This window comes from Felis catus, chromosome E1 (genome assembly GCF_018350175.1).
Source record: "Felis catus isolate Fca126 chromosome E1, F.catus_Fca126_mat1.0, whole genome shotgun sequence".
Lineage (NCBI taxonomy): Eukaryota > Metazoa > Chordata > Mammalia > Carnivora > Felidae > Felis > Felis catus.
This window is the reverse complement of record NC_058381.1, coordinates 37,473,055-37,497,883: the sequence shown is the minus strand read 5'-3', so window position 1 is coordinate 37,497,883 and position 24,829 is coordinate 37,473,055. Positions and strand designations below refer to the sequence as shown.

Sequence of the window (24,829 nt, the reverse complement as noted above, 5' to 3'; positions counted from 1 at the left end):
AACACATTCTCAGGTTCCAGGGATTAGCATGGGGACATCGCTGGGGGAACATTATTCAGACTCCTACAACGATCAACAGTCCACTCACCCATTTCTTTTCCTACCTCTGGTGTTCCTTTTCTTCTCCCTCTTACTTTAGTGACTACTAGTTTGCAACCCCATTTCCATTCCCCAAATGTTTTGCTTTTGTCTTTACACAACGTCCTTCAAGACATAACTTACTCTTAGGACCTCAATGATTGTTTCCGATCTACTGACTTCTAACCCCAAGCACCAGCTCTTCCCCAAAGTCCCAATCAAGAATGTCTAGTTTCCCTTGGATATCTCCTCATGTTAAAAACTAAATGTTTTTAAAACTGGACTCGGGGCGCCTGGGTGGCTCAGTTGGTTGAGCATGCGACTTCAGCTCAGGTCATGATCTCGCGGTCTGTGAGTTCAAGCCCCGCATCAGGCTCTGTGCTGATGGCTCAGAGCCTGGAGCCTGCTTCGGATTCTGTGTCTCCCTCTCTCTCTCTGCCCCTCCCCCGCTCATGCTGTCTATGTGTCTCTCTCTCGCTCTAAAATAAATAAACATTAAAAAAAATTTTAAAAACAAATGGTGTTTAAAAAACAAAACTGGACTCACGACCCCTGCTCCAACCTCTACCCCACCTTGCTACACCAACTCAGCTTCTACACCTGACCTTGGTTTGAAAATGACCCACTCTCACTCAAGCTGGAGACATAGGACTCAACCTCCATCTTTCCCCTCCTCTGTATCTAATAAGCCACTAAATCCCATCAATTACTTAGGGATTTAGCATTCTTCTAATAGGGCCACCTAATATCTTGACTGTTCTTGACTGTTGCTGGAGTGTGTAATCAGAAACCCTGTTCCCTGGGGCGCCTGGGTGGCGCAGTCGGTTAAGCGTCCGACTTCAGCCAGGTCAGGATCTCGCGGTCCGTGAGTTCAAGCCCCGCGTCGGGCTCTGGGCTGATGGCTCAGAGCCTGGAGCCTGTTTCCGATTCTGTGTCTCCCTCTCTCTCTGCCCCTCGCCTGTTCATGCTCTGTCTCTCTTTGTCCCAAAAATAAATAAACGTTGAAAAAAAAATTAAAAAAAAAAAAAAGAAACCCTGTTCCCATCCAAATACAATGCTTGCAGGGATGAACTATCTTCTTCAGCAAGCCTTCTAAGACTGCCCCTTCCTAGGATACCATCTTTCCCCTCCCCCTCTCAAGGAAGTAACCCATAATTAAATATCCAGTGTATATGTACACTCAGCTTTTTCAGGCATTTTAAAATTTAATCTTTTTTTTTTATTTTTTTTTCAACATTTATTTATTTTTTGGGGGACAGACAGAGACAGAGCATGAACGGGGGAGGGGCAGAGAGAGAGGGAGACACAGAATCGGAAACAGGCTCCAGGCTCTGAGCCATCAGCCCAGAGCCCGACGCGGGGCTCGAACTCACGGACCGCGAGATCGTGACCTGGCTGAAGTCGGACGCTTAACCGACTGCGCCACCCAGGCGCCCCAAAATTTAATCTTTAAAGTATGGTTTTAATGCTTACAGAGGAGGCAACTGAGAGGCTAAGGAACTTCTACAACGTGATAGAGCTGGTAGGTGGCAGGACTTGAACCCCTCCCCCGCCCCGGTCTGATAGATTCCATTGCCAGCCTCTCACTTCTGTTCCACAAGGCCTCCCTAGAGTTCATGCCAGTGCTTACAAAACTTGCCTGTTCATTAAAATCACCTAGGGAGGGGCGCCTGGGTCGCTCAGTCGGTTAAGCGACCGACTTCGGCTCAGGTCATGATCTCGCAGTTCGTGAGTTCGAGCCCCGCGTCAGGCTCTGTGCTGACAGCTCAGAGCCTGGGGCCTGTTTCAGACTCTGTGCCTCCCTCTCTCTCTCTGACCCTCCCCCGTTCATGCTCTGTCTCTGTCTCAAAAATAAACGTTAAACAAAATAATAAAATAAAATAAAATAAAATAAAATAAAATAAAATAAAATAAAATAAATAAAATAAAATCACCTGGGGAACAGAATCTAAGGCCCCACACCAGAGCTACTAATACTATCTGAAGGTAGGGCCCTCAAATTCAATTTTTAAAAATTCTTATAGTCTTCATTTGACACATATCATTTATTACTTATTACTAATTAGTATATTTATTTTTTTTAAGTTTATTTATTTTTGAGAAAGAGAGAGAGAGACAGAGCATGAGCAGTGGAGGGGCAGAGAGAGAGGGAGACACAGAACTGGAGGCAGGCTCCAGGCTCTGAGCTGTCAGCACAGAGCCCGACACGGGGCTCGAACCCACAAACTGTGAGATCATGACCTGAGATGAAGTCAGAGGACCAACCGACTGAGCCACCCAGGCACCCCTATTTTTTTTTTTTTAATATTTGTTTATTTAAGTAATCTCTACACCCAACATAAGGCTCAAACCCACGGCCCCGAGATCAAGAGTCACACGCTCTACTGGCCGAGCCAGCCAGGGACCCCACTAGTATGTTTAAAATACATGTTTTGTTCTTTGAACCAGGATAGGAAGTGCTGCACTATTTATCTTGGTGACCCATCTGGTACCTTAATAGAGCAGGCACTCAAAGTATTTGTTGGTTGCTTAAATGCTAACCTGAGGTGCGCTGTGAGCTATACTGTTACAAGAGTTCTGAGAATAAATATACCAATAATAACAGCTAGCACTTACTAAACCCTCTTTATATGCCAGGCCCTCACTGTTCTAAAAATGTACACGTATCCACTTCCTAGGACTTTTCAATAACTCTAGGAGGCAAGATCAGAACACAACCCGCGGGGCCCCTTGTTCAAAAATCATTAAGAATTTCACATGGTGACAACAGAGCATTAAACCAAGTGAGGGGCCAGACGTTCTAAGCGCCCGTGTGACTGTACAGGTCTCATGCCCACGGCTAAGACTCTTATGCCCATTTTACAGATGAGGAGACCGAGGCACAGAGGTCTCAAGTAAACATTCCCAAGATCACTAAGCAGAGAGAGCAACCTTAGCTAGGGAAGGCTTCCTTGCACCCTCTAATCCTCTCCAACCCTCCAAGGTTTGGCTCAAATCCTCCCTTGTCTACTAAGCGTTCTCATAACTAAGCCAGGAAACACATCTCTCTTCCTTCTCTGAGACTTTAGCTCCATACAGTTCTTATGGCCATTTTCATAGTCCTATGTTAAACTTGAAATGCCCAGGGGAGGGGAGCCCCAAAATTAATGTAGCCCAATGAACAAATTAACAAGAGTACCACCTCGAAGACAGAGAGGGACGAAGAGGGAATTCCAGGTGGGGGACAGGCCTGGGACAGTGATGAGCTACTTCTGCAGGATACAGTGACATGGTTGGCTTGATTGGACCAAAGGTAACGCATGTGGTCCAGTATGAGTAACACTGGAAAAGGGGGTGAGGTAAGTTATAAAGCACGTTATAACACAACTAGACCGTCACTTCTCACAGGCCAGAAGAACATGTTGCATGCCCAGTTATGCTTCATCCATTTCATAAATATTTGAGCACCTACCACGGTATGAGACACAATTTTAAGCGACAAACGAGACAGACATGATCCCTGCTCTTGGGGAACACGCATTCTGGCGGGGGTGGGGTCAGATAGCAGCAACAGATCATTCCGGGTATCGAGGAGTTCTGAAGATAATCAAGTAGGGTCCTGTCACAACGAGTATCTTGGAAACTACCTGAGATGCGGTGATCAAGGAACACCTCTCTGAAGAAGTGACATCTGAACTGAGAAGAAAGAGAAGGAATGACCGGGGGAGAGTGACCCAGGCAGAAGGGACAGCAAATGCCAAGGTCCTGAGACTCACAGATCAAGGTGTGTCCAAAGAACCACAAGAAGGCTAGCGCCTAGTGAGCAAAGGGCCCGGCCACAGGAAACAAGAGAGGTGTTTTATGATAACAGCATTTCTGCCCTGCTTTTCCGTGCAAATGATCTCTTTTCTAAATTACTTGGACGAAGTGTGATGTGGCAAGTCAGGAAGATGGCAATAATATTTTGCCCCATTACTAAGCAGGGGGCACTCAGTTCTCCAGGGGTTGTATTCACCTCCGTTCTTTCTCAGTGCTGAGGAAGCCACGGTTTGACCCCTCTGAGGTCAGTTAGCTTTGCGCAGGAGGAAAGGGCATCAGGCCACAGCCTGACTGCTTCTCCCCCTGCAGCCAGTCTTCTCACCCACAGGCATCGTGGGCTGCGTGACTGGGTGGGGACACGCCAGCAGGTCTGTCCCTTCACGAACACACTTGCTTCAAAGATGCCGGTGAGCGTCTCCTGGCACAAGACACTTGCAACGAGCACTTTGAGGAGAGGTTCCCATTTATGTTCAAAATCACACAGATTCCCCCCATTTCACGGATCCAAGAGGTTAAGTAACGTGTTCAAGAGCGCACGGCAGGAAGTGGCAGAGTAAGACGAAAACCCAGTTCTCTTTAATTTCAGAATTTGTCCATCGGACGTGAATATTCCTGACGTTCAAAAAGTTACACAGAATAACATTATTAAAACCTGCGGACACCAAGTGCAGCTCAAGAAATACAACTCGAATGGGGTGCTTGGGTGGCTCAGTCAGTTAAGCATCTGACTTTGGCTCAGGTCACGATCTTGCAATCTGTGAGTTCGAGCCCTGCGCTGGGCGCTGCGCTGACAGCTCAGAACACGGAGCCCGCTTCGGATTCTGTGTCTGCGTCTCCCTCTGCCCCTCCCCAACTCATGCTCTGTCTCGGTCTCTCTCAAAAATAAATAAACGTTAAAAAGGAAGGAAGAACGAAGGAAGGAACGAAGGAAGGAACGAAGGAAGGAACGAAGGAAGGAAGGAAGGAAGGAAGGAAGGAAGGAAGGAAGGAAGGAAGGAAATTTGAAGCCCCTGTGTACCTCTCCATTCTACCAGACCACATGGCCTCCAATTTCTCCTACTTGGGAAACACTGCAGATGCCATCACATCATCATCCATTCCCTAGTGTAAGCCAGAAGTCAAGTAGGCACCAGTGCTCCCTCCCTCTTCTTCCAATCAATTGCCAAGTTCAATTAATCTTAATATCTATTCCTATTTCCACTATAACCTCCCTTTCTCGCTTCTACATATATCATCTCTTATCTGGATTATGGCGATGGCCTCCTAACTGGTCTCCCTGCATCTCCTCTCCCCTCCTTCCAGTCTAATCTCCACATTATAACCACTGATTTTATGACCTTAAAACAGCTGCTTTTGCTCTTAGAATACAGACAAAAATCATACGCATGGCACACAATGTCTCATATGCTTTTTCCTTTACTCAACACTCCCAACTTTATCTCAATCCCTTGCTCTCTGTGCTCTGGGGGTATTGGCCTTCTTGCAGTTCCTTATAATGCCATGCTCCTTCCTTTCACAGGGCCTTTGCACATGCTGTTCCTCCCTTCTCTATCTGAATAACTCTTCCCTTTCTCAGGTAAGCTTTCCCTGAGCCTCTGACTGGATCACTCTTCCAACTTTACATTTGTTTATGAGATTCATTAATTAAAGTCTTTCTTTCCTAATAAGCCAAAGAACCGCTTGCTTAATACAAAATAATGCTTAATAGGTAATAGCCAATGCATATATAACATATATAGCAGGCCAAGCAGTGTTCCTAGCATTTCACATGTATTAACTCACTTAAGATCTCCCAAAAAACCTATATGAAGTAGGTACAATGATTAGCCCCATTTTACATATAAGCAAAGTAAGTCACATAGGTGAAAATGTGGCACTGCTGGGAATATGAACGCAGCAGGAAGTTTCTGGAGTCTGTGTGCTAAACTCTCATGTTATGGTGCCTCACTAGCATTTGCTGAATGCAGGATAGTGTGGAGTGCTTTTGATAGGGACTAGACAGCGCCATCAGTAACCTTAGTTCAATTAAAAAATTATTTCACTTGGGTTTTGGTAAGGATCTTACCAAACGACTGGAACTTTGAGGTGAAACGTATATCTTGCCAGCATTTTATTCCAGCTACTTTAAAAATGTGTTTGCCCTCACTGGTATTATCATATTGAGCAAACTGCCGGAGGGCAGGAGAAAGTTGGATTGGAGTGAGGCAAAACTGTGGATCATTTGCAGTATGGATAATCCACATAAGGACAACTCAAAGGATTTTCCTGCCCGTTGTCTTACTTAACCTCCACTGACTCCTAATAAAGTTACGCACACAGTACAGTTCTCCTTCAGTTAACAGATAAAGCAAAGGCTGGGGCTAGGTGGGCTGCTAAGCCATAGGAAACCAACCAGTCACAGGATGGGGTGACTGGTTGGTTTCACACTTTCAGCTTCTGAACTGCAAAGATAGCTCTAGCAGAGAAAGACCTCTTCTTCTTTTAGGGATTAAAGGTAGCTAACCAACCTTCCCTAATTCTAGAGTGGAACCTCTCAGGAAGGATAGAGTTCCTCCTAGGTTTTCCCAGTTTGGCTAGAGTAGGGTAATTATTCTGCAAGCTCAAGCTACATGGTAAAGGGCTCCATAAACTAGCTACATCCAATGAACCCTAACTCAATATGGTGAAAATGTAGTAATTCAGGAAATTCTTCACCAGGAGCCTATGTACCAATCTAAGAGGAAGTCAGTGTATGCACGTTTTCTTTATGTGCATTTTGCTACAGAAAGACTTTCATTAGTTTCTTGCAGGATTTGAACTAAAAAAGGCTAAGAACTACAATCCTTTATGCCTGCGAATACATTCTTTCTGGTTCAAGAGTGTGCGTTTATAGGGGTACCTTCCCAGGTTGAAACACCTGGTAGCTAAGGATAAGGGCATCCAAATGCCCACCCCACCTTAGTTAGGCCTCAAAACCTATAAATAAGGCTAAGGGAACTGGATTAGCATTCACCTCCTGGAAGGGGAGGCTGCGTGTAAGGCCAAGGGCAGTCAGGAGCGCTTATGGTCAGTCCCCAAGCAGGCCACTAACCGGCTGCGTAATCTTGGACACGTTGCATACCCTCTCTGGGCTTCAGTTTCCACATCTGCAAACTGGAAGTTGAGCTGCATGGTCTTCAAGGTCCTTCCCAGCTGAGAGCCTGGTACCAAGTAGGCCTGGCCAAGAAAGCAGCTTCCTGTGGGCGCGGTGCAGGGCTTTAACGGTCTCCCCCGCCTCCCCCGCTAGGGCCCGCGAAACCCTCCTCGACACGCCCCTTGGAGTGACGGCGCTTTCCCAACCGCAGCCCGAACATGGCTCCGCCCCTTCCCGGGGGCGTCCCATCGTGCCCCGCGCCGGGCTCCTAAAGCAGCGGGGCGCCTCCCGCCTTTCCGCGGCCCCGACCCCGAACTCCTCTCCCCAGTTCTCCTGGGCGCCCTATCCTATCAACGTCTCGTGTCCCAGCCAATCACGCAGGCCAAGAGTCTCGCCTTTGGTCCACCCTCCTCCCAGCGCTCAGCCGGTCTGAGCTCAGGGCCTTTACCAGGCCAACCCAATCAGCGGCTGGCTCTCGCCTGCCCCACCCCAATTTCCCTCTCTTCAGCCAACCCGCGCGCCTCGTTCCGCTGCCCGCCCAGCCAACCCGGGTCTTGAAACCAGCAGGCGAATGGGCGCAGGGCGGCCCTTCAACGCTGACCGCCTGGCCAATTGGGGATTCCGCGTGGCCAGGAGGGTAGCCAATCAACATGGAGCGCGGTGCCGCCGCGGAGAGGTCCGGCCCGAATATCCCTCCGCCTTCCTCCCCCCCCCCTCCCTCCCTGCGAGCCGCCGTTCACTTACTGCCTCCCTTCCTTCTTTCTCCCTCCGCCACCCGAGCACCAGCCGCGCTCTGAGCTACCCCCGGGGTCCCTCCCCCGCCGCCAGAGGAGCAGCTGCCGCCGCCGCCAGCAGCAAATTAGGAGGGAGGAAGGAAGGAAAGGAGGAAGGAAAGGGAGCCGGGGCGACTACCAAGAGGGAGCCGGTGAATGGGCTTGTGGTGACCCCCGCCCCCCACCCCACCCTCCCTTCCCACCCGACCCCCAACCCCCATCCCCAGTTAGAGCCGCCGCCCGAGAGGCCGGACCGTCATCTTAGGAGGAATCCCCGCCACCACCTCCGCCATGGAGCTGATCACCATCCTCGAGAAGACCGTGTCTCCCGGTAGGACGCGGGGGCCGGGGGTCGGGCTGAGGTGACCGGGTGGGGGGAGGGGAAACCCTGGCCCCTCTGACCCTGTCCCCTTCCCGCTTTCCTTCCCCCCCAGATCGGCTGGAACTGGAAGCGGCGCAGAAGTTCTTGGAGCGTGCGGCCGTGGAAAACCTGGTGCGTTCCACCCCGCCGTCCCCCATCCCGCCGTCCACCCATCCCCTGCGTGCGGGCCTTCCCGCCCTCCCGGAGGCCCAGGCCTCGGGAACCCACCCCGCCCCATTCCGTCCCCCTCCCCCCCCGTCCAACCTAACCCCGCCGTCGGGAAGCCGGTGGGTGTGTCCCGCCCCGGGCCCCGGCAGCTGGCCAATGGCGCGGCGCGCCGGGGTGACTGCCGCCCAATCGCCGCGCGGCCTGAGGGCGGCGGTGCAGCGGGAGGGAGAAAGAGGGAGGGAAGGGAAGTTAGGTTGCGCGGCGCTGCGTGTTCAGCAAGGGTGGGGGTGGGGGAGCCGGGCCTAGGGGCCATGTGGAAGATCGGAGCCCAGCTGCCCGCCCTGCTCTGACCCGGGCCGGCTTCTCTTTCCAGTCCCGTGCCCCCTATGATTCTCTCCACCTACTTCCCAGAGTCTACCCTTTCCTATGTCCCTTGGTTGTGTGCTCATGGCCAGGCCTGGTACCCGAATACCTCCTAACCCATTCCGGCAATGTTTCTCCCTTTTCTGCCTGGTTATTCCTCCATGGGTTATTTAGTTTTGGGTTCGGAGGGGGTTGGGGTTTTTGGTTTTTTTTGGTTTTACTTCGATGGGTAGAGACTGATCTGTATCCATACAGTGGGCTGAGGCTCATCCTTGATCGGGCCTGTTTCCAGATGAAATCACAGAGGAAAGTTCCTCATTTTAATATTTTCAAGTTTAAGGGGTATAGAAAAAATGAAGATGAGTCCACTAGACCGGATCTCTGCATAAAAAATGTGTGATGGATGGGGTTGAAACAGCCTCTGTGGCAGTAAACGATTCTCTTTGAGGTCCCTCTTACTGGGGGGGGATGGGGAGCAGGTGGAAAGGTAGTTGATACTTGACATCTTTTAAAGGTAATAGAAAATAAGCCTAAATAACGCCATAACCAAATGTGTTCCTTTGTTGTTCAGACAAAATATAAGCAAAAAAAGTGACAAGGCTTATTTTATACAAACTGCCTTAAATCCCCCCCCCTTATGTGCTAGTTTTTACTACTCTTTTTATCCTTAAATTTTTCATAGAAAGGGTTTTTTTCAGTAGTCAAGACCAGTAATAATACGTCCATTTGGGGTATGTTCCTGTTTCTGCCTCTGCTAATTGATAAGCGTTTCGTCTTATTCCTAACATTTTATTTCCGACATTCCTAATATTTTTTAGTGGTATATAATTAATAAAATCTTTAAGAATTATCTTCTGCTGTGACTGCAGAACTTGTTAGTGGTAAGAAATTGTCTGCTTTGGTTTTTCCTATTGGAAAACTTTTCCAATTGGACAGAGCTCTCTGTAGGGAAGAGGAGTGTGTCTTAAAATTTGTAAACAGGGAGTAGTTTAGGGGTCCTGTGCGTTACAGAAGATTGAGTACGCTTTTCAGAAATGCACTATGTTTGGTGGACAGCTCAAGTCCAAAATATATAGGAGCCTTTCGTGTGTTAACTGTTGACTCTTAAACATAAAATCATTTTTCTTGGCAAATTTGCCTTGACATTTTTATCTTTCAGTTTTCTCCTGTTTCCAAATATTATGAGATTTTCCACGTTGCCTTTTTTCATTGTTCCCCTCTTGCTGAGCACTTCAAGCTAAAACAGAGGACTAGCCTTCTAAATCTGTGTTTTAGGTTTTTAAGTATTTACCTGTGTTATACAAGATTACCTGCCTATGTGAGATCAAAAGCCACCCTGAATATCATCTTGGACTAAGATTTTTTTTTTTTTTTTTTTTTTTAGAGAGACAATTTTACTTTCTACCCTGTCCTAACATATTGGTTCATTTAATAAGTGTTTATTGAGTATCAGGCATTATTACCTAGAGAATCCTTTGACTACTAGACTGTCAAACTTATTTTTTCTGAGAGACCTAATAGGAAGATTTGGGCACTAAGAATTATGTTGGTAAGAAAATCTGTACTCTTACTTGTTAAGTGCTGAGTCTGCAAGGGAAGATGGATGACTTCTTTGTGTACCATATAACATGTTTATAGAAATCTTGAAGTAGTACTGTAGCATTTTCTGAGACGTGATATGTCCTGAAAAACTTAAGTTTCCCCCAGCATTGTGGTGCTCTGGAAGCTATCCTCAATCGGTGAAATTCCCGAAAGAGATTTTCATTCACAAATGCATCTTCTCTTAATAGCCCACTTTCCTTGTGGAACTGTCCAGAGTGCTGGCAAATCCAGGAAACAGTCAGGTTGCCAGAGTTGCAGCTGGTCTACAAATCAAGAACTCTTTGACATCTAAAGATCCAGATATCAAGGCACAATATCAGCAGAGGTGGCTTGCAATTGATGCTAATGCCCGACGGGAAGTCAAGAATTACGTAAGTAACTTCATTTCCTTTTGGTCGTGTTAGTCCTCGGGAACAAGAAACATCCCTTCACCCCCACCCCATCCTTTCCTCCTGGACCCCCTGCAAGAAACATCTTGATCAGTTCTGTCGTTTACATAGGATGGAGCTGACAGTGTAATAGGTTTCTGAGATCTAAGCCTCACTTAAAGATAAAAATTGTATGTGATTAAAATTTCCTTTCTCAGTTCAGCTTGTCTGTACTGTGCCATGATTTCCCATTAATGAATGCATTGGAATTTTTTTCAGAACTAAAGAAAACGGTAGCGGTTTGGGGAACTTGCATTAGATGCCACAACTTGTAGAATCTGTGAATTGACATAGTATATGAATTGGTGGTTCCTAAACTTGAACTGTCCGAATCACTTAGGAATGTATAACAGTAGTATATTTCCAAGCTCCCTCCAGAGATTCTGTTTTGGAGTTAGGCTTGAGTATTTTGTAAATATTCCCGTCTTCCAACATGATTTTTTTTTCACAGCCAGCCCCTGCTCTTGTTGAAGTTCTGCTGTAGATAATTCTCATTGTTTGGTGATATAAGGCATGGCACAGTGTGGGGTTCAAAGGGGAACTAAATGGTGTCCTGGGCCTTTCAAGCCCAAAGAATTGGCAAAATAGAGTATGATGTTAATGATGCTTTTATCTACTTAGCAAATTAGGAAAACTTCCTTAAGAAACATCTGGCCTTTAATCAGGGCGTTCAAAGAGTGGACTGATGAGGTTTGAGGAAAGTAGGATGTCCCTTGCATCATGGAGTTCTTGTGACTTTGTTGTTGAATTAAAATCCATAATTCTAGCTCCAGCGAAACATTCAAAATATACGGCCAGATGTCCTCCCCACCCACCCTACTTAATGAGGTTCTTAGTGGTCTGTCTTAATGTGGATAAGGCCCCAAAAACGGTAAGTCAAGCAGTTGGTCCTTGGTATTTAGGGGGAAACCAGTGGGGGGCGGGGGGGGCGGGATTCCTAAATGTGTACTTGTACATGTCATGGTTCTACACATCATATTTACTGTTTCCTGGTTTTAGGTGTCAGCATTAGGTAAATATGTGCCCCTTGAGGCAATAAGCTCTCTTTCAAGTTATATATCCCTTCCCTCTCCAGTCTTACACGAAGGTACTTATGACTGGGAACTAGATTATGAAAGCCAATTTATTTTGAATCTTTTTTGGAATATGTAGAGCTATTTCTATCCACATTGGGTCTGCTTATGTAATAACATTATAATCTTCCCTTCAGTAATTTGATACAAATGAAGCTCATTCATCAGTCACTGGAAATCTTGGTGCGTGTAGTGCCCATTCAGTTTCTCTTCTTCCTTGAATTACGCAGTAGTAAATGAGAGGAGACCTGATTAAAACTGTAATTGACTCTTTTTGGCACATCACTCTTTTAACACTTTTTAAAATTTGGGTGAATTGTGTATATGCGTTGTTGAACCCTTCTGCATGGAAAAAAAAGACCAGCTGATATGGCCTTTTTTCCCTTTCGTAGCACCTCTGGTAATTAGTACTTTCTCAGTGTTGATGGTTATTTCTTTTTTGAAATGTGGGTCTTGGACACAGTTGAGAGCTACTTCATTATTCTTCTTATTTCTGATCATGAATATAATCATTAGGATTACCCCAGGTCAAAAAAAGAAAAAAATTTCTGTACTTAGGAGTTGGACATTTGTGACCCCTAAATCACCTCAAGTAATATTAATGAAGAGTTTTCCAGAAGCAATTTAAAGGAGAAAAGATAAAGTTACAATGGGATTCGGTGCTCTCTGCATCTGTACTAGGAGACGGTGTGGCATAGTGGAAAGGCACCTTGAACTGGAACTCTTAGTCGGACTTGGGTTGATACCTGTTCGGCCCCTGCTGTTTTGGACCGGTCATCTCATCCCCACTTGCCCACTCCATGTCTTCGGTGTGCAGTTTGTCGGTGTACCATTCTAGCTCTGGTAACCCTAGAGAGCAAAGCCTTCCTTTAGAATCAATCAGAACAGTTTGTTACTGGGCAGAGCTGTTGGCAGTGGGGATAGGGGATGATATAGTGTATAGGGGAAGGATGGGGAGTTCATTATTATTAGCTACAAAGCAGGATACTAAGTGACCTGACCCAGTCAGCAGAGCTGGCCTGAATATCTGGCAGCTAGTCTTTGTCCTGTGTTCATGCCAGGAACAGTTAACTGTTTGCCTTTTGAGTGCACTGGTGATTCTTAGTGAGTTCATTGACTGAATTAGCTGATTGTGGTAATGATTAACTCTGGGTCAGTTGTGGCTTCATCCTTTATCTGTACCTGTGCCTTTACCCTTTACATAAATCCTTGTATGATTATCATTTCCAAGAAGACCAGTTTAATGATAAGCAGATCTCCTTCTAATTGGCGTTTCTAACTAGTTCTTGGTATCTGTTGAAAGCGGAGAGAAGAGTTCTCTGATTCTTGGGCAAACAAAACAAATCCTTCTAGATTGGAAGTTAAAGAAGGATGCATTCTTAGGTGTTGGTAACATCATTAACTTTGTGTCTGCGCTTAGTGATGTTCCCTGACCAAGGCCTTTCTACGAAAGTCATCCGGGTGCTAAATTGTCAATGACCAGAGGGAAGAGGCTATGTTCCATGTTTCATCAGTGGGAAGATCTCTTCCCTGAATCAGGCTAGACCATGAATCAGACCCATTTGAATGCCCCAGAGTTAGCCTCATTCTAAACCCCCCCCATTTTCTGTCCACAAAATAAGGCCGTGAGCATCCTCCCATTGTACCACCAACAAGGAGCCTGGAAGGTGAATTTTGTCATCCCTTGCCTTCTAACGTTGTCTCCCTTCTGACTGTTGTTTTCTTACGTTGCATTGAACGTTGACGTGAGGTGTCTGGCTTTGGAGAATTCCATTTAGAAGCAGGGGGCGGTCAGTTTTGTTTCTAGGCTCTAGGATAATGTTGATTATGCAGGTACTGAGGCTGGTTTTGTTTTTGTTTTTTGACAGCTGACTATACCATTTAGGCCTTTTCTACTTTCGCATGTTGCAGAAAATTGAGACTGATATAAGAGGTTTGGCGGTAGGCAAAATGTGTTCAAATATTACTAGAAATTGATATCTTTCATCTTGTTTTGTGTGTGTGCAGGTTTTGCAGACTTTGGGCACAGAAACTTACCGGCCTAGTTCTGCCTCACAATGTGTGGCTGGTATTGCTTGTGCGGAGATCCCAGTGAACCAGTGGCCAGAGCTCATTCCTCAGCTGGTGGCCAATGTCACAAACCCCAACAGCACAGAGCACATGAAAGAGTCGACATTGGAAGCTATTGGTTACATTTGCCAAGATATAGTAAGTACTGCCTTCTGTATCTAACATACATAGCTCTGATTCCCCCTGGTTGTCCCATGCATGGTACTACGATTGTTCTTTATCATACGATGGAGGAAACCAAGCTACTACAGAGTGTTTTTGCAAGTAGGACTGCTTTTTTGTAATCTAGACTTTTATATTTGGATAGCTGGCTTATCCTCATACTGCTAATCATGCCCTAACGTAAAGAGACTTGAGGGTTGCAAACTCAAAAGTAGAAATCTGTATGCTTGGAGAGGCATAGATTCTAGACTCTTAAAGGAGGATATTCTCTGCCTTAGAACATCCCTGACCTGGATCCCTTTCTCAAGATCCTCAGTGTACCAAGGATGCTGTGTTATTTTTCTTCATTTATTTTTTTTTTACAGAAACAGTTTGCCAACCCTTGCTGTAGTTGGCTTAGCCACCGTAGGCACAGCATAGTTTGTGAAATGCAGCCCTCCTGGGACTCTGGCTGCTGCTGAGGTTACCACCCTTGGTGTCTGTTTTCATATACAGACTTGATGAAGCAAAGACGTCCACAGCACTTTACCTGGACTTAGACTGCCTAGATGGTGTGCCTAGGTATTGATCCTTGGTCCTCAGAAGCTTTACTTCAGTGGGTACAGATAGACTAGAAAAAACACCAGCCTGCCATTTCCCTTTCACAAGAGGGGGAAGAAAAAGTCAGGATTACCTCATGTCCAGAGTCACCGTGCTAAGAAATCAGATGAAGTTGATGAGTTTAACTTGCTTCAGATTGATTTTGGACGACTAGACCTTGGGATGTTTTGCAGGTGATTTGTCCCTAAATGGAAATGTGTGGAAAGAGATCAGAGAAAGTCCTGATACTCACTCGAGTGATTTCACAGTTAAAAGGACTGCTGATTAGTCATGAGCTCATGATTTTACTCACTGCGCTTCTCTGCCCGTTTCAGGACCCAGAGCAGCTACAGGATAAATCCAATGAGATTCTGACTGCCATAATCCAGGGGATGAGGAAAGAGGAGCCCAGTAATAATGTGAAGCTGGCGGCTACTAATGCACTCCTGAACTCATTGGAGTTCACCAAAGCAAACTTTGACAAAGAGGTGAGTCTCTTTCGACAAAAAGGTTTAGAAGGTGTGGTTTAGAAGGTGCGGGGTAACAATTAAATGAAAGGGCTTTTTGTTTTGTTTTGTTTTGTTTTATTTTGTTTTAAGTTTTGTGATTTAGTGCACTACTAGGTGCACTCATTTCCATTCAAGATTTGTGTTATGTAAGAAATGGTCTTGGAGTAGGTGTTTGCCTTTTCTCATGAGGCTTTGGGGAAAATGTGATCTGAAGTGTTTCTAAGCTTAGGTTTTTCCTTCTGCAGATCAAAATGTGGATGTGCTCTGAGATTTTAAAAATACGACAGAAGTTGTAGAGCTTACTTCAGAAGGGTGGGGGGCACCTGGGTGGCTCAGTGGGTTGAGCATCTGACTTAATTTCAGCTCTGGTCATGCTCCCAGGTCGTAGGATAGAGTCCTGTGGCGTCTCTGTGCTGAGCGTGGAGCCTGTTTAAAATTCTCTCGCTCTCTTTCTCTGTAAAGAAAGCAGGGGGTTGGGGGGTAACTGGCTGGCTCAGCTGGTAGAGCATGTAACTCTTGATCTTGAGGTCACATGCTTGAGCCCCATGTTGGCCATAGAATGTACTTGAAAAAAAAATTATAGAAGTTGAACTATTTCACACCTCCTTAGAAGGGTGCTTTTGAAAATTAATGTATAAAGAAAGTTTATCTTGCCTGAAAGTATTTCCCCCTATTACTTAAGTTCTGTTAAAATCTATAGTAACCTAACATTTACATCTTAACCATTGTAAGTGTACAATTCAGTAGTGTTAAACATATTCCCGTTGTTTTGCAACCAGTCTCCAGAACTTTTTCATCTTGCAAAACTGCAACTGTATGCATTAAACAACTCTCTGTTTTCCCCTTCCCAGGCCCTGGCAACCACTCTTTCACTTTCTGTTTCTATGAATTTGATTACACTAGATACCTTATTTAAGTGTAATCAGTCATACAGCATTTGATTTGCCTTTTGGTGACCGGCTTATTTCATTTAACATGATGTCTTGGGGGGCGCCTGGGTGGCGCAGTCGGTTAAGCGTCTGACTTCAGCCAGGTCACCATCTCGCGCTCCGTGAGTTCGAGCCCCGCGTCAGGCTCTGGGCTGATGGCTCAGAGCCTGGAGCCTGTTTCCGATTCTGTGTCTCCCTCTCTCTCTGCGCCTCCCCGTTCATGCTCTGTCTCTCTCTGTCCCAAAAATAAATAAACGTTAAAAAAAAAAAATATTTAAAAAAAAAAAACATGATGTCTTGGGTTCATACATGTTGCAGCATGTGTCGGAATTTCCTTTCTCAGGCTGAATAATATTCTGTTGTGGGTATACATCATGTTTTGTTTATTCATCTGTCGGTGGACATTTGCGTTGCTTCCTTTCATCTTCTGGCTGTTGTGAATACTGCTGCTATGGGCATGGGTATACAGCTAGGTCTTTGAGGCCCTGCTTTCAGTTCTCTGGGACATATATACTCAAGTGGAATTGCTGGATTATATGATCTGAAAGTTTTTTTGTATCTATGTGTGTTGACACTTCAGCTGTGCTTTTTGCCATTTCTTGGTCTTGTGGACAAAGTAGGGAGGTCCAAGAAGACAAAGCAAATTGTAATTCTAATTGTTTAGAAAATAGGCTTTTTCCTTTCACATTTCAGAAGACTTAGCATAGTAGCAAATAAGTTCATTGCTCTGTTCTCCGGTATCTTACCACATTTGATGGGGATTCGCCACCTCCCGGAAAACAAATTTGTGCCCTAAGTAAAGCAGATGTTTTGAATTCTCAAATTTTAAATATGAAGAAATGGATTTTCCTAATGTAGGGATTTTTGTTTGTAACCATTTTTATTTAAACTCTGTGACCTACATTTTCCTTTCTACTTCCTCCTTGGAGTCTTGTTAGTGAAGGTCATTTTGGGGATTAAAAGATTAGGGACCTCTTTAGAGGGCAGGTCATATAATAGACACTGGGGGCAAACTCTTATAGCTTTCACAGGGCCATTACTATGTCAGAGCAAAGCTGCTCAATTGGTCCAGGGTTATGGGAGTGCTAGGTTTTCCCTGAAGAGGTAGTCTAGGATCTTCATATATGTGAAGAATCTTATTCTCTTCTTTTTATTCTTCCTACAGTCCGAGAGGCACTTTATTATGCAGGTGGTCTGTGAAGCCACACAGTGTCCAGATACAAGGGTAAGTATGAGGTCAGATAATACCTGTCTTCCATCTTTCCTAGGAAACGCCATCTCTAGCATAGTAGTTTGAAATGTTGGGAATCAGGGGCACCTGGGTGACTCAGTTGGTTAAGCGTCTGACTCTTGGTTTCAGCTCAGGTCATGATCTCATGGATCGTGAGTTTGAGCCCCACGTCAGGCTCTGTGCTGACAGCACGGAACCTGCTTGGGATTCTCTCTCTGCCCCTCCCCTGCTTGTACTCTCTCTCTCCCTCTCAAAATAAATGAATAAACATTAAAAAATAAATAGATGTTGGGAATCAGGTGATTTCAGAAGTAAGGTTTGGCTAACATCTAACATTGTTTTTAGTAAAAGAGGGAAAAACAGTACTTGGAAAGTTAACATAATGTAAGTTGCTATGGTCTTATAAAAGGTTTAAGGAAGAAATGGTTTTTCGTCCCCCTTGCTGCTTAATTGCTGTAATTACACAAGTGATTGTTTTTCATTGTAGCCATTGGAACAGCTTTTGCTGTTGCTGTAACCTAAACCTTGACCCTCGAGACAGGTGGGAGTAACATCCAGTCTCAGTGGCATTTGTGACTTTAGTCCCACCATAGGTTCCACAGGCACCTTTAAAGTTGAAAGAAAGAGGAAAAATAAATAGGGCTAGTGAAAAAAACTAAGGGAAGAGATTGATTTTTGGGAAATGATGACATTACCCAAACATACCTCAACTGACCCTTTAGGTTACTGTCCCATTTGTGTGAAGTAGTTCTATATCTTTGTCAGACTACATTGTTAAGCTAAATAGCAAAGTAATCTTTTCTTCTTAAAAGGTACGAGTGGCTGCCTTACAAAATCTGGTAAAGATAATGTCCTTATATTATCAGTACATGGAGACGTATATGGGTCCTGCTCTTTTTGCTGTAAGTATTTCTGTTCTATGTATTTCAGCATGTAGCTAGTTGCAAAGCCCATCGTTTTTGCTGTCTTGTTATTTCTGTAATTTTTTTACTTAATGTTATGAAATCAAGAAAACCCCTGGAGTCCTGAGTGTTAATGTTGACGCTCATCACTAATGTACTAAGCAGACTTGTACTATCTTTGTGCTGGTAAAGAGTGTATTTTTAAATCAGTTTCCTGTTTCTACCTTTCCTTCCAGACGTAGCATTCATAAATCTACGTTTTTGACACTTGAGTGTCTGTGGTTAGAAGCAGGGGTCTAACTTGAACTAGCACTCATCGGGGTCTACGGTGTCATTTTTTTTTTTCCTCTTAAGATCACGATTGAAGCAATGAAAAGTGACATTGATGAGGTGGCCCTACAAGGGATAGAATTCTGGTCCAATGTGTGTGATGAGGAAATGGACTTGGCCATTGAGGCTTCTGAGGTGAGCCTGGGAGAAAGTCGGTGCCGGGGGGAGAGGGCTGTTTCCCTTTGGGCTTTGGGACATAGCTCCTTTATGGGCATTAGTCTCCTCTGGGAAGGCCTTGTTTTGACTCGGCTTAGAGGGCGTCTCCATTTGTAGAGATTTTGCTTTCTCTGCTAGCCAAAGCTTCTCAGGAGGGAGACAGACCCTTAGTGAGGCATGTCATGCTTTTACCGATCAGCCAGACAGGATTTATTATAAATGTTGGTATTAGTACCGTGAACACAAGGGGGCAGCTGGCAGTCACCATTTAATGAGGTGATGTCTGACGCCGAATTATTTCCTTTTGGAAGCCCTTATGCAAGCACGGGATGCATAATTGCTAGTTTACTAACTCTGGTGAAGGAATTTGATCTAGACAGAGGGGTTAGTTCTGCACTTTGCAGTCTTTGAACTCAAGCTTTGTTTCCAGCCTTCACTGTCTTGCACACTAAGAAACAGTTTTATTTTTGGCATCATTACGTAAACTTAGTACATCTCTTGATCCAAAGGTTAGTTAGATGACATCTTGTTAATATGAATTGAGCTTGTGAAAAAGGAATGTAGTTCTTACGATTGCCTTGGCCCTTTAAGGTGGATTTATATGTATGGCCTAAAAGAATCCCATTGAAGTAGACCCAAAAGTGAGCGCCTCCAGAGATCACAGCAAATGTTACATTTGCTAGGTGTATTTCTGTACAGACCCCTGGGCACCTCTTATTGTATGCCTCTAGTATCCGCCTGTTTGCCGCCGTCCAGAATTTGCTTTTATGTTTTTCCTCAGGCAGCCGAACAAGGACGACCTCCTGAGCACACCAGCAAGTTTTATGCCAAGGGAGCACTCCAGTACCTGGTTCCCATCCTCACACAGACACTAACCAAACAGGTGAGTTACCTCACAGATCTAGCCGGGGAAGCCGTGAAACCTTGTTGAGGATTGATTTGCTGCGGAACAGTTTCCGTGAGGGAACTCGGCAACTCTTCAGCCGGTTGGTGTTCTGTTCCGCTTGACTCGGGAACAGCCAAACAGATCTCTAAGATCCTCTGGACTCTGAGTTGTTTGTGAGGGAGGACTGGGTCTGACCGTTTCGGTCTTGATGGCAGATGAGCTACATCCGCTGCCCCTCTGATTTGAGCCTTGTCCAAAGGCGTGCGGGGGGGACCTATGCTACGAAAGTTGCAGTGAAGGTTAGCGAGAGAGATGTACTAGTTTGGGCCACTTAATTTATCTGCTAACATCTGGATTGTTTTCATGAGTTCACAGTACGTGTGTACGCTTTTCAAATGTTGGTGAGGTCGGCTAAGAATTATTCACATCCCAGTGAAGGACGTCAACCCGTGGAAGAAATTTCTGATCCTTCGTGATTATTAACATCTGTAAGATTCAGGACAAAGGAAAAATAATGACTTCATAAAGATGGGGGTATAATGGATATATATAGAAGTTTATTTTATAAGAAGTGTATCTTGGCATCGTTCCCTTTTGATTCGGGGCATGACAGTTTTTCTTGGTGTGGTGTTTGGAAAGATTGTGTATCTCCTCCCTCCTGATACATGTAAAATATTACCAGAGGGCTGGGAGTGCTCTGAGGAAACCTTGTTGTCACTTTGAGCACTGTAGAATTTCCTTGGAAACAGGGAGGTTACTTGGTTTTAGGAAAGTACATGACTTCCAGTACAACAATCTCAAAAGATAAGTAGAGACGTATTTGGTTTGAAGTGGACTGGGTTCTCTCTCAAATTTTGTCTCATCTTTGAGTTTCACAGCCACTTTTTATCTTTTGACCTTAGTGTCTTCGCTTTTGTATATTTTTGTTGTGTTTTTCGCATTTGGGAACAAATCATTCTTTAGGTGTGTAATATCCCGAAGGTGCCTAAGGCAGCCTACCTCAAATTGATTGTGTGGTGTGAGTAGCCACAGTAAGGAAGCTAGACCTTGAATTCTAGTTTCCGGAGAAATGCGAATGGAATCTTGGTTTTGACGTTGGTTTTGGTTTAACTTTTCATTGAACTGTAATAATTATTAGCACACCAGAAGCCGCCTCACGCCTTCTTCCGAGTCATTCACTCCCTCACCTTTACTACCGTAAATTAGTTTTGACTGATTTTGGCCTTTACATAACTAGAATCATACGGCATATACTCTTGCTCTGCCTTTCACTTGCTGTGTGTCCCAGTTTCATCCTTCTTGTTGCATGTAGCGGGAGTCGTCTGTGTCCTTGTGTAGTATGAAGTGGGACTTCCCTCTGTCTGCATCACAGGCTATGCTGCGATGAGTCTTTATGGAAGAGATTCAAACATAAAGGTTTTCATGTGGTGGCTCAGTCGGTTGAGTGTCCAACTCTTGATTTTGGCTCCGGTCACGATCTCCTGGCTCATGAGATCGAGTTCTGCGTTGGGCTCCACGCCGACAGCATGGAGCCTGTGGGGGATTCTCGCTCTGTTCCTCCCCTGCTCACATGCCTGTGTGCTCTCTCAGAATAAATAAGCAAACTTTAATATTGTATATACGTATATATACATTCATACGTGTAAAGGTTTTATATTTTATTTACATCCGCAAAACTTAAGTTCTAGTGACATCTGGGAGTAGTCAGAAGACCTTTGGAGGTAGTGATTTTTTTTTTTTTTTTTTTTTTTTTTTTTTTTTTGAGTTGAAGTGATTCTTTGAACAAAAACTGAACTAGTGCCACATTCTCTTCATCAGGACGAAAATGACGACGACGACGACTGGAACCCCTGCAAAGCAGCAGGCGTGTGCCTCATGCTTCTGGCCACCTGCTGTGAAGATGACATCGTCCCACATGTCCTCCCCTTCATTAAAGAACACATCAAGAACCCGGATTGGCGGTACCGGGATGCAGCAGTAATGGCTTTTGGCTGTATCTTGGAAGGACCAGAGCCCAATCAGCTCAAACCACTAGTTATACAGGTGAGGCTGGGGGCTTTTAAATGGGATATTTATTACTTGAGCTTTTTACTTGAGAGTGTGCCTTTATTTTAAAAACAAAACTGTCGGGGCGCCTGGGTGGCTCAGTCGGTTAAGCGTCCGACTTCAGCTCAGGTCACGATCTCGCGGTCCGTGAGTTCGAGCCCCGCGTCAGGCTCTGGGCTGATGGCTCAAGAGCCTGGAGCCTGCTTCCGATTCTGTGTCTCCCCCTCTCTCTGCCCTTCCCCCATTCATGCTCTGTCTCAAAAATAAATAAACGTTAAAAAAAAAACAAACTGTACGTAGTCCTCCACAAAGGTAATTTCTGGATTGTTAACAAAACTCAGGACTTGACAGAAAGGCAGAAAAAGTCCCCTTTAATCACGTGCTGAAGGATAACATTCTTAACTCTTAGCGTTGATCTGTGTCGCTGTCTTCTGTGTGCACGTATGTGTGTGTGACAGGATGGGCATCTTCCTGTGCAGCAGTCTCAGGACTTGTGTTTTCACTTACCTGCTGTGTCATAAACCTTCCCCGTAATTTTTATGTGATGATTCTGTCCTTGGGACACAATGATAGCTGTGTAACGAAAAGTCTTGTGGAAACAGGGTGTTTATTTTACTATTACAAAGCTCTGCGAGAGCCCATTGGAACGGAGTGCAGTGCGGTGGAACTCGGCCTCTCCCAGTGGAGCCACACGCCATCGCCACTGCACAGAGGTGCACCACCTGAGAGATTCGGCGGAAGTCTGCTGGAAGCTTTTTCTTGCTAGACTTCTAATAAAACTCTCTGCTGGGATTTGGTGAAGAGAGGACTGTTTCACTTTTCCTTCTGTTTTTATCATACTGTTGGATACAGGACAGACGTATCTTCTAAAATGACACACTGTCTTGATGCTTTGGGTTAAAACCCAACCATCAGGGGGCACTGGGTAGCTCAGTCAGAAGACCGTGTGACTCTTGGTCTTGGAGTCGTGAGTTGGAGCCCCATGTTGGGTGTAGAGAGTACTGAAAAAAATTTTTAAGGAAAAATCCCAACCATCGGCATTTCCTCCTCTGAGGTGTCAGTCGACATGAATCTTAATCTTTGCTTCACTTTGCTAATTGCTATATTTGCAGGCTATGCCCACCCTAATAGAATTAATGAAAGACCCCAGTGTAGTTGTTCGAGATACAACCGCGTGGACTGTGGGCCGAATTTGTGAACTGCTCCCTGAAGCTGCCATCAATGATGTCTACTTAACTCCCCTGCTGCAGTGTCTGATTGAGGGCCTCAGTGCTGAACCCAGAGTGGCTTCAAATGTGTGCTGGGTAAGGGCTCTTCTTTCCACAGAGATATGGAGCTGGGCTGAGCCATGGGCAAGGAGGTAGGAGGTGTGGGAGAGAAATGGGTCTACCTCACTGGAAGGCCTTTTCTGAATAGCATCTCCTTTCTCATTTCTTCAATTAAAATGTGGGGGATGCCAATTGCATGAGCCAGTGGGAGCTGTTGACTCATGGTGAACTGGTTCCCAAACCATTTAGAACAGTCATGCTAACCCGGTGGGAAAACTATCTGGACCTGGTTTTCTTTCTTCAGTTGCTTGGGGAACAAGAAATTTTGATTAAGGTAGAGAGTTGCTAGCTACAAAAAGTACCATTGCTGAGAAGGGGGCAAAAGAGAAGGAAGGTAGGCGGCCCAAATGCTGAGTCAGTGCAGGCTGAAGGTAGTTCATTAGGGACCTTTGGGGGTGTGGGGGAGGAAGTTCAGACAAGGAAGGAGTGGGGCTAAAAAGCCTTTCTGTAAGTGGAAAAAGAAATGACGTAGTGGCAGGTATTTGTGGTAGATGAAAGAACTCTGCTGCTGAGAGAGTTTGGGGTGGGACAAACAATATAAATAAACAAATACATAAATATTTAATTTTAAGGATACCTCTTGTTAAGTGATTGTCTTAGGACTTTGACAGGAAAAGTTGAGGATTCACTAGCATTGATTTATTCTTAGGTCAGTTGGAAACGAACACTGCCCATAGTATGTTAAGGAGAAATGAGGTTGTCCTGGGGAGGGGTTCTTTTCAGGACTAATGTTGACTCTGTCTCTGTTTAAGGCTTTCTCCAGTCTGGCTGAAGCTGCTTATGAAGCTGCAGATGTGGCTGATGATCAGGAAGAACCAGCTACCTATTGCTTATCTTCTTCTTTTGAACTCATAGTTCAGAAGCTTCTAGAAACTACAGACAGGTGACTGATATATACAGAAGTGGGTGGTATCTTTGCATCCAAATCCTTTTGCCTTGTGTGTGGCGGGGGGCGCCTCTGTATAACCTAATCATGGGAACATAGTAACAGGAAGCATTAAAAGAGTCTTCTGGTACACTATTTGTTTAAATAAGAGAAAGGGACACTTGGCTGGCTCCGTCGTGAGAGCATGCAACTCTTGATTTCAGGGTCATGAATTTGAGCCCCATGTTGGGGCTAAAAAATAAGAGAAGAAAATACACGGGCGCCCTGGTGGCTCAGTCGGTTAAACGTCTGACTTCGACTCAGGTCACGATCTCACAGTTTGTGGGTTTGAGCCCCGCATTGGGCTCTGTGCCCCTCCCCCACTCACACTCTGTTTCCCTCTCTCTCTCAAAAATAAACATTTAAAAAAAGAAGAAAATACAGACTATGTACTACCTTAGAATGTTGAGGTTACAAGTGAAGTCAGAAAATAGTCTCATATAAAGAGGAATTGGTCTAGAGAGGTCCCTTCGTTTTTCAGTGTCTACTCGTAACAGGAGCCTTTGATTATGGTATAAAGGAAATCGTAGCTCTTATTATGGATTTAATTGCCACACCAGATCATTAATTACTACTTTTGAAAATAGGTGAAGAACTTGGCATTAAAATGCAGTTGTTTTAGAAATGAGCTTTTGAAAAAATTTTTTTAAAGATTTATTTTTAGGGGCGTCTGGGTGGCTTAGTCGGTTAAGTGTCCGACTTCAGCTCAGGTCATGATCTTGTGGTTCATGGGTTCGAGCCCCATGTCAGGCTCTGTGCTGACAGTTCAGAGCCCAGAGCCTGCTTCAGATTCTGTGTCTCCTCTCTCTGCCCCTCCCCCACTTGTGCTCTGTCTCTCTCAAGAGTAAACGAACATTAAAAATTAAAATATTTTAAAAAATAAAGATTTGTTTTTAAGTAATCTCTACCCCCAATATGCAGCTCGAACTTAACAACCCCAAGAACAAGAGTGACATGCTCCACCACCTAAGCCAGCCATGCGCCCATGAAATGTAGTTCTAAGGGGTTGTAAGTTGGAAC

General features: G+C 45.0%; 1 protein-coding gene and 1 long non-coding RNA gene across 2 annotated transcripts in view; one reads left to right on the top strand and one right to left on the bottom strand.

Moving 5' to 3' along the window:
- LOC123382001 overlaps nt 1-7,599 on the bottom strand; it is a 29,946-nt gene extending 22,347 nt beyond the window's left edge. Inside the window, exon 1 of the long non-coding RNA XR_006589710.1 lies at nt 6,947-7,599. This is a non-coding gene — a long non-coding RNA (uncharacterized LOC123382001). The remainder of the gene's footprint in view (nt 1-6,946) is intronic.
- Nucleotides 7,600-7,903: 304 nt separating this feature from the next.
- Nucleotides 7,904-24,829, top strand: part of KPNB1 (karyopherin subunit beta 1) — a 28,232-nt gene continuing 11,306 nt past the window's right edge. Inside the window, exons 1-12 of the mRNA XM_023243587.2 lie at nt 7,904-8,092; nt 8,196-8,254; nt 10,444-10,626; nt 13,764-13,964; nt 14,903-15,055; nt 17,171-17,230; nt 18,049-18,138; nt 18,493-18,603; nt 19,406-19,507; nt 21,329-21,553; nt 22,669-22,860; nt 23,637-23,767. Of these exons, the coding sequence (XP_023099355.1) occupies nt 8,053-8,092; nt 8,196-8,254; nt 10,444-10,626; nt 13,764-13,964; nt 14,903-15,055; nt 17,171-17,230; nt 18,049-18,138; nt 18,493-18,603; nt 19,406-19,507; nt 21,329-21,553; nt 22,669-22,860; nt 23,637-23,767 (1,547 nt within the window). The 5' untranslated portion in view covers nt 7,904-8,052. The remainder of the gene's footprint in view (nt 8,093-8,195; nt 8,255-10,443; nt 10,627-13,763; nt 13,965-14,902; nt 15,056-17,170; nt 17,231-18,048; nt 18,139-18,492; nt 18,604-19,405; nt 19,508-21,328; nt 21,554-22,668; nt 22,861-23,636; nt 23,768-24,829) is intronic.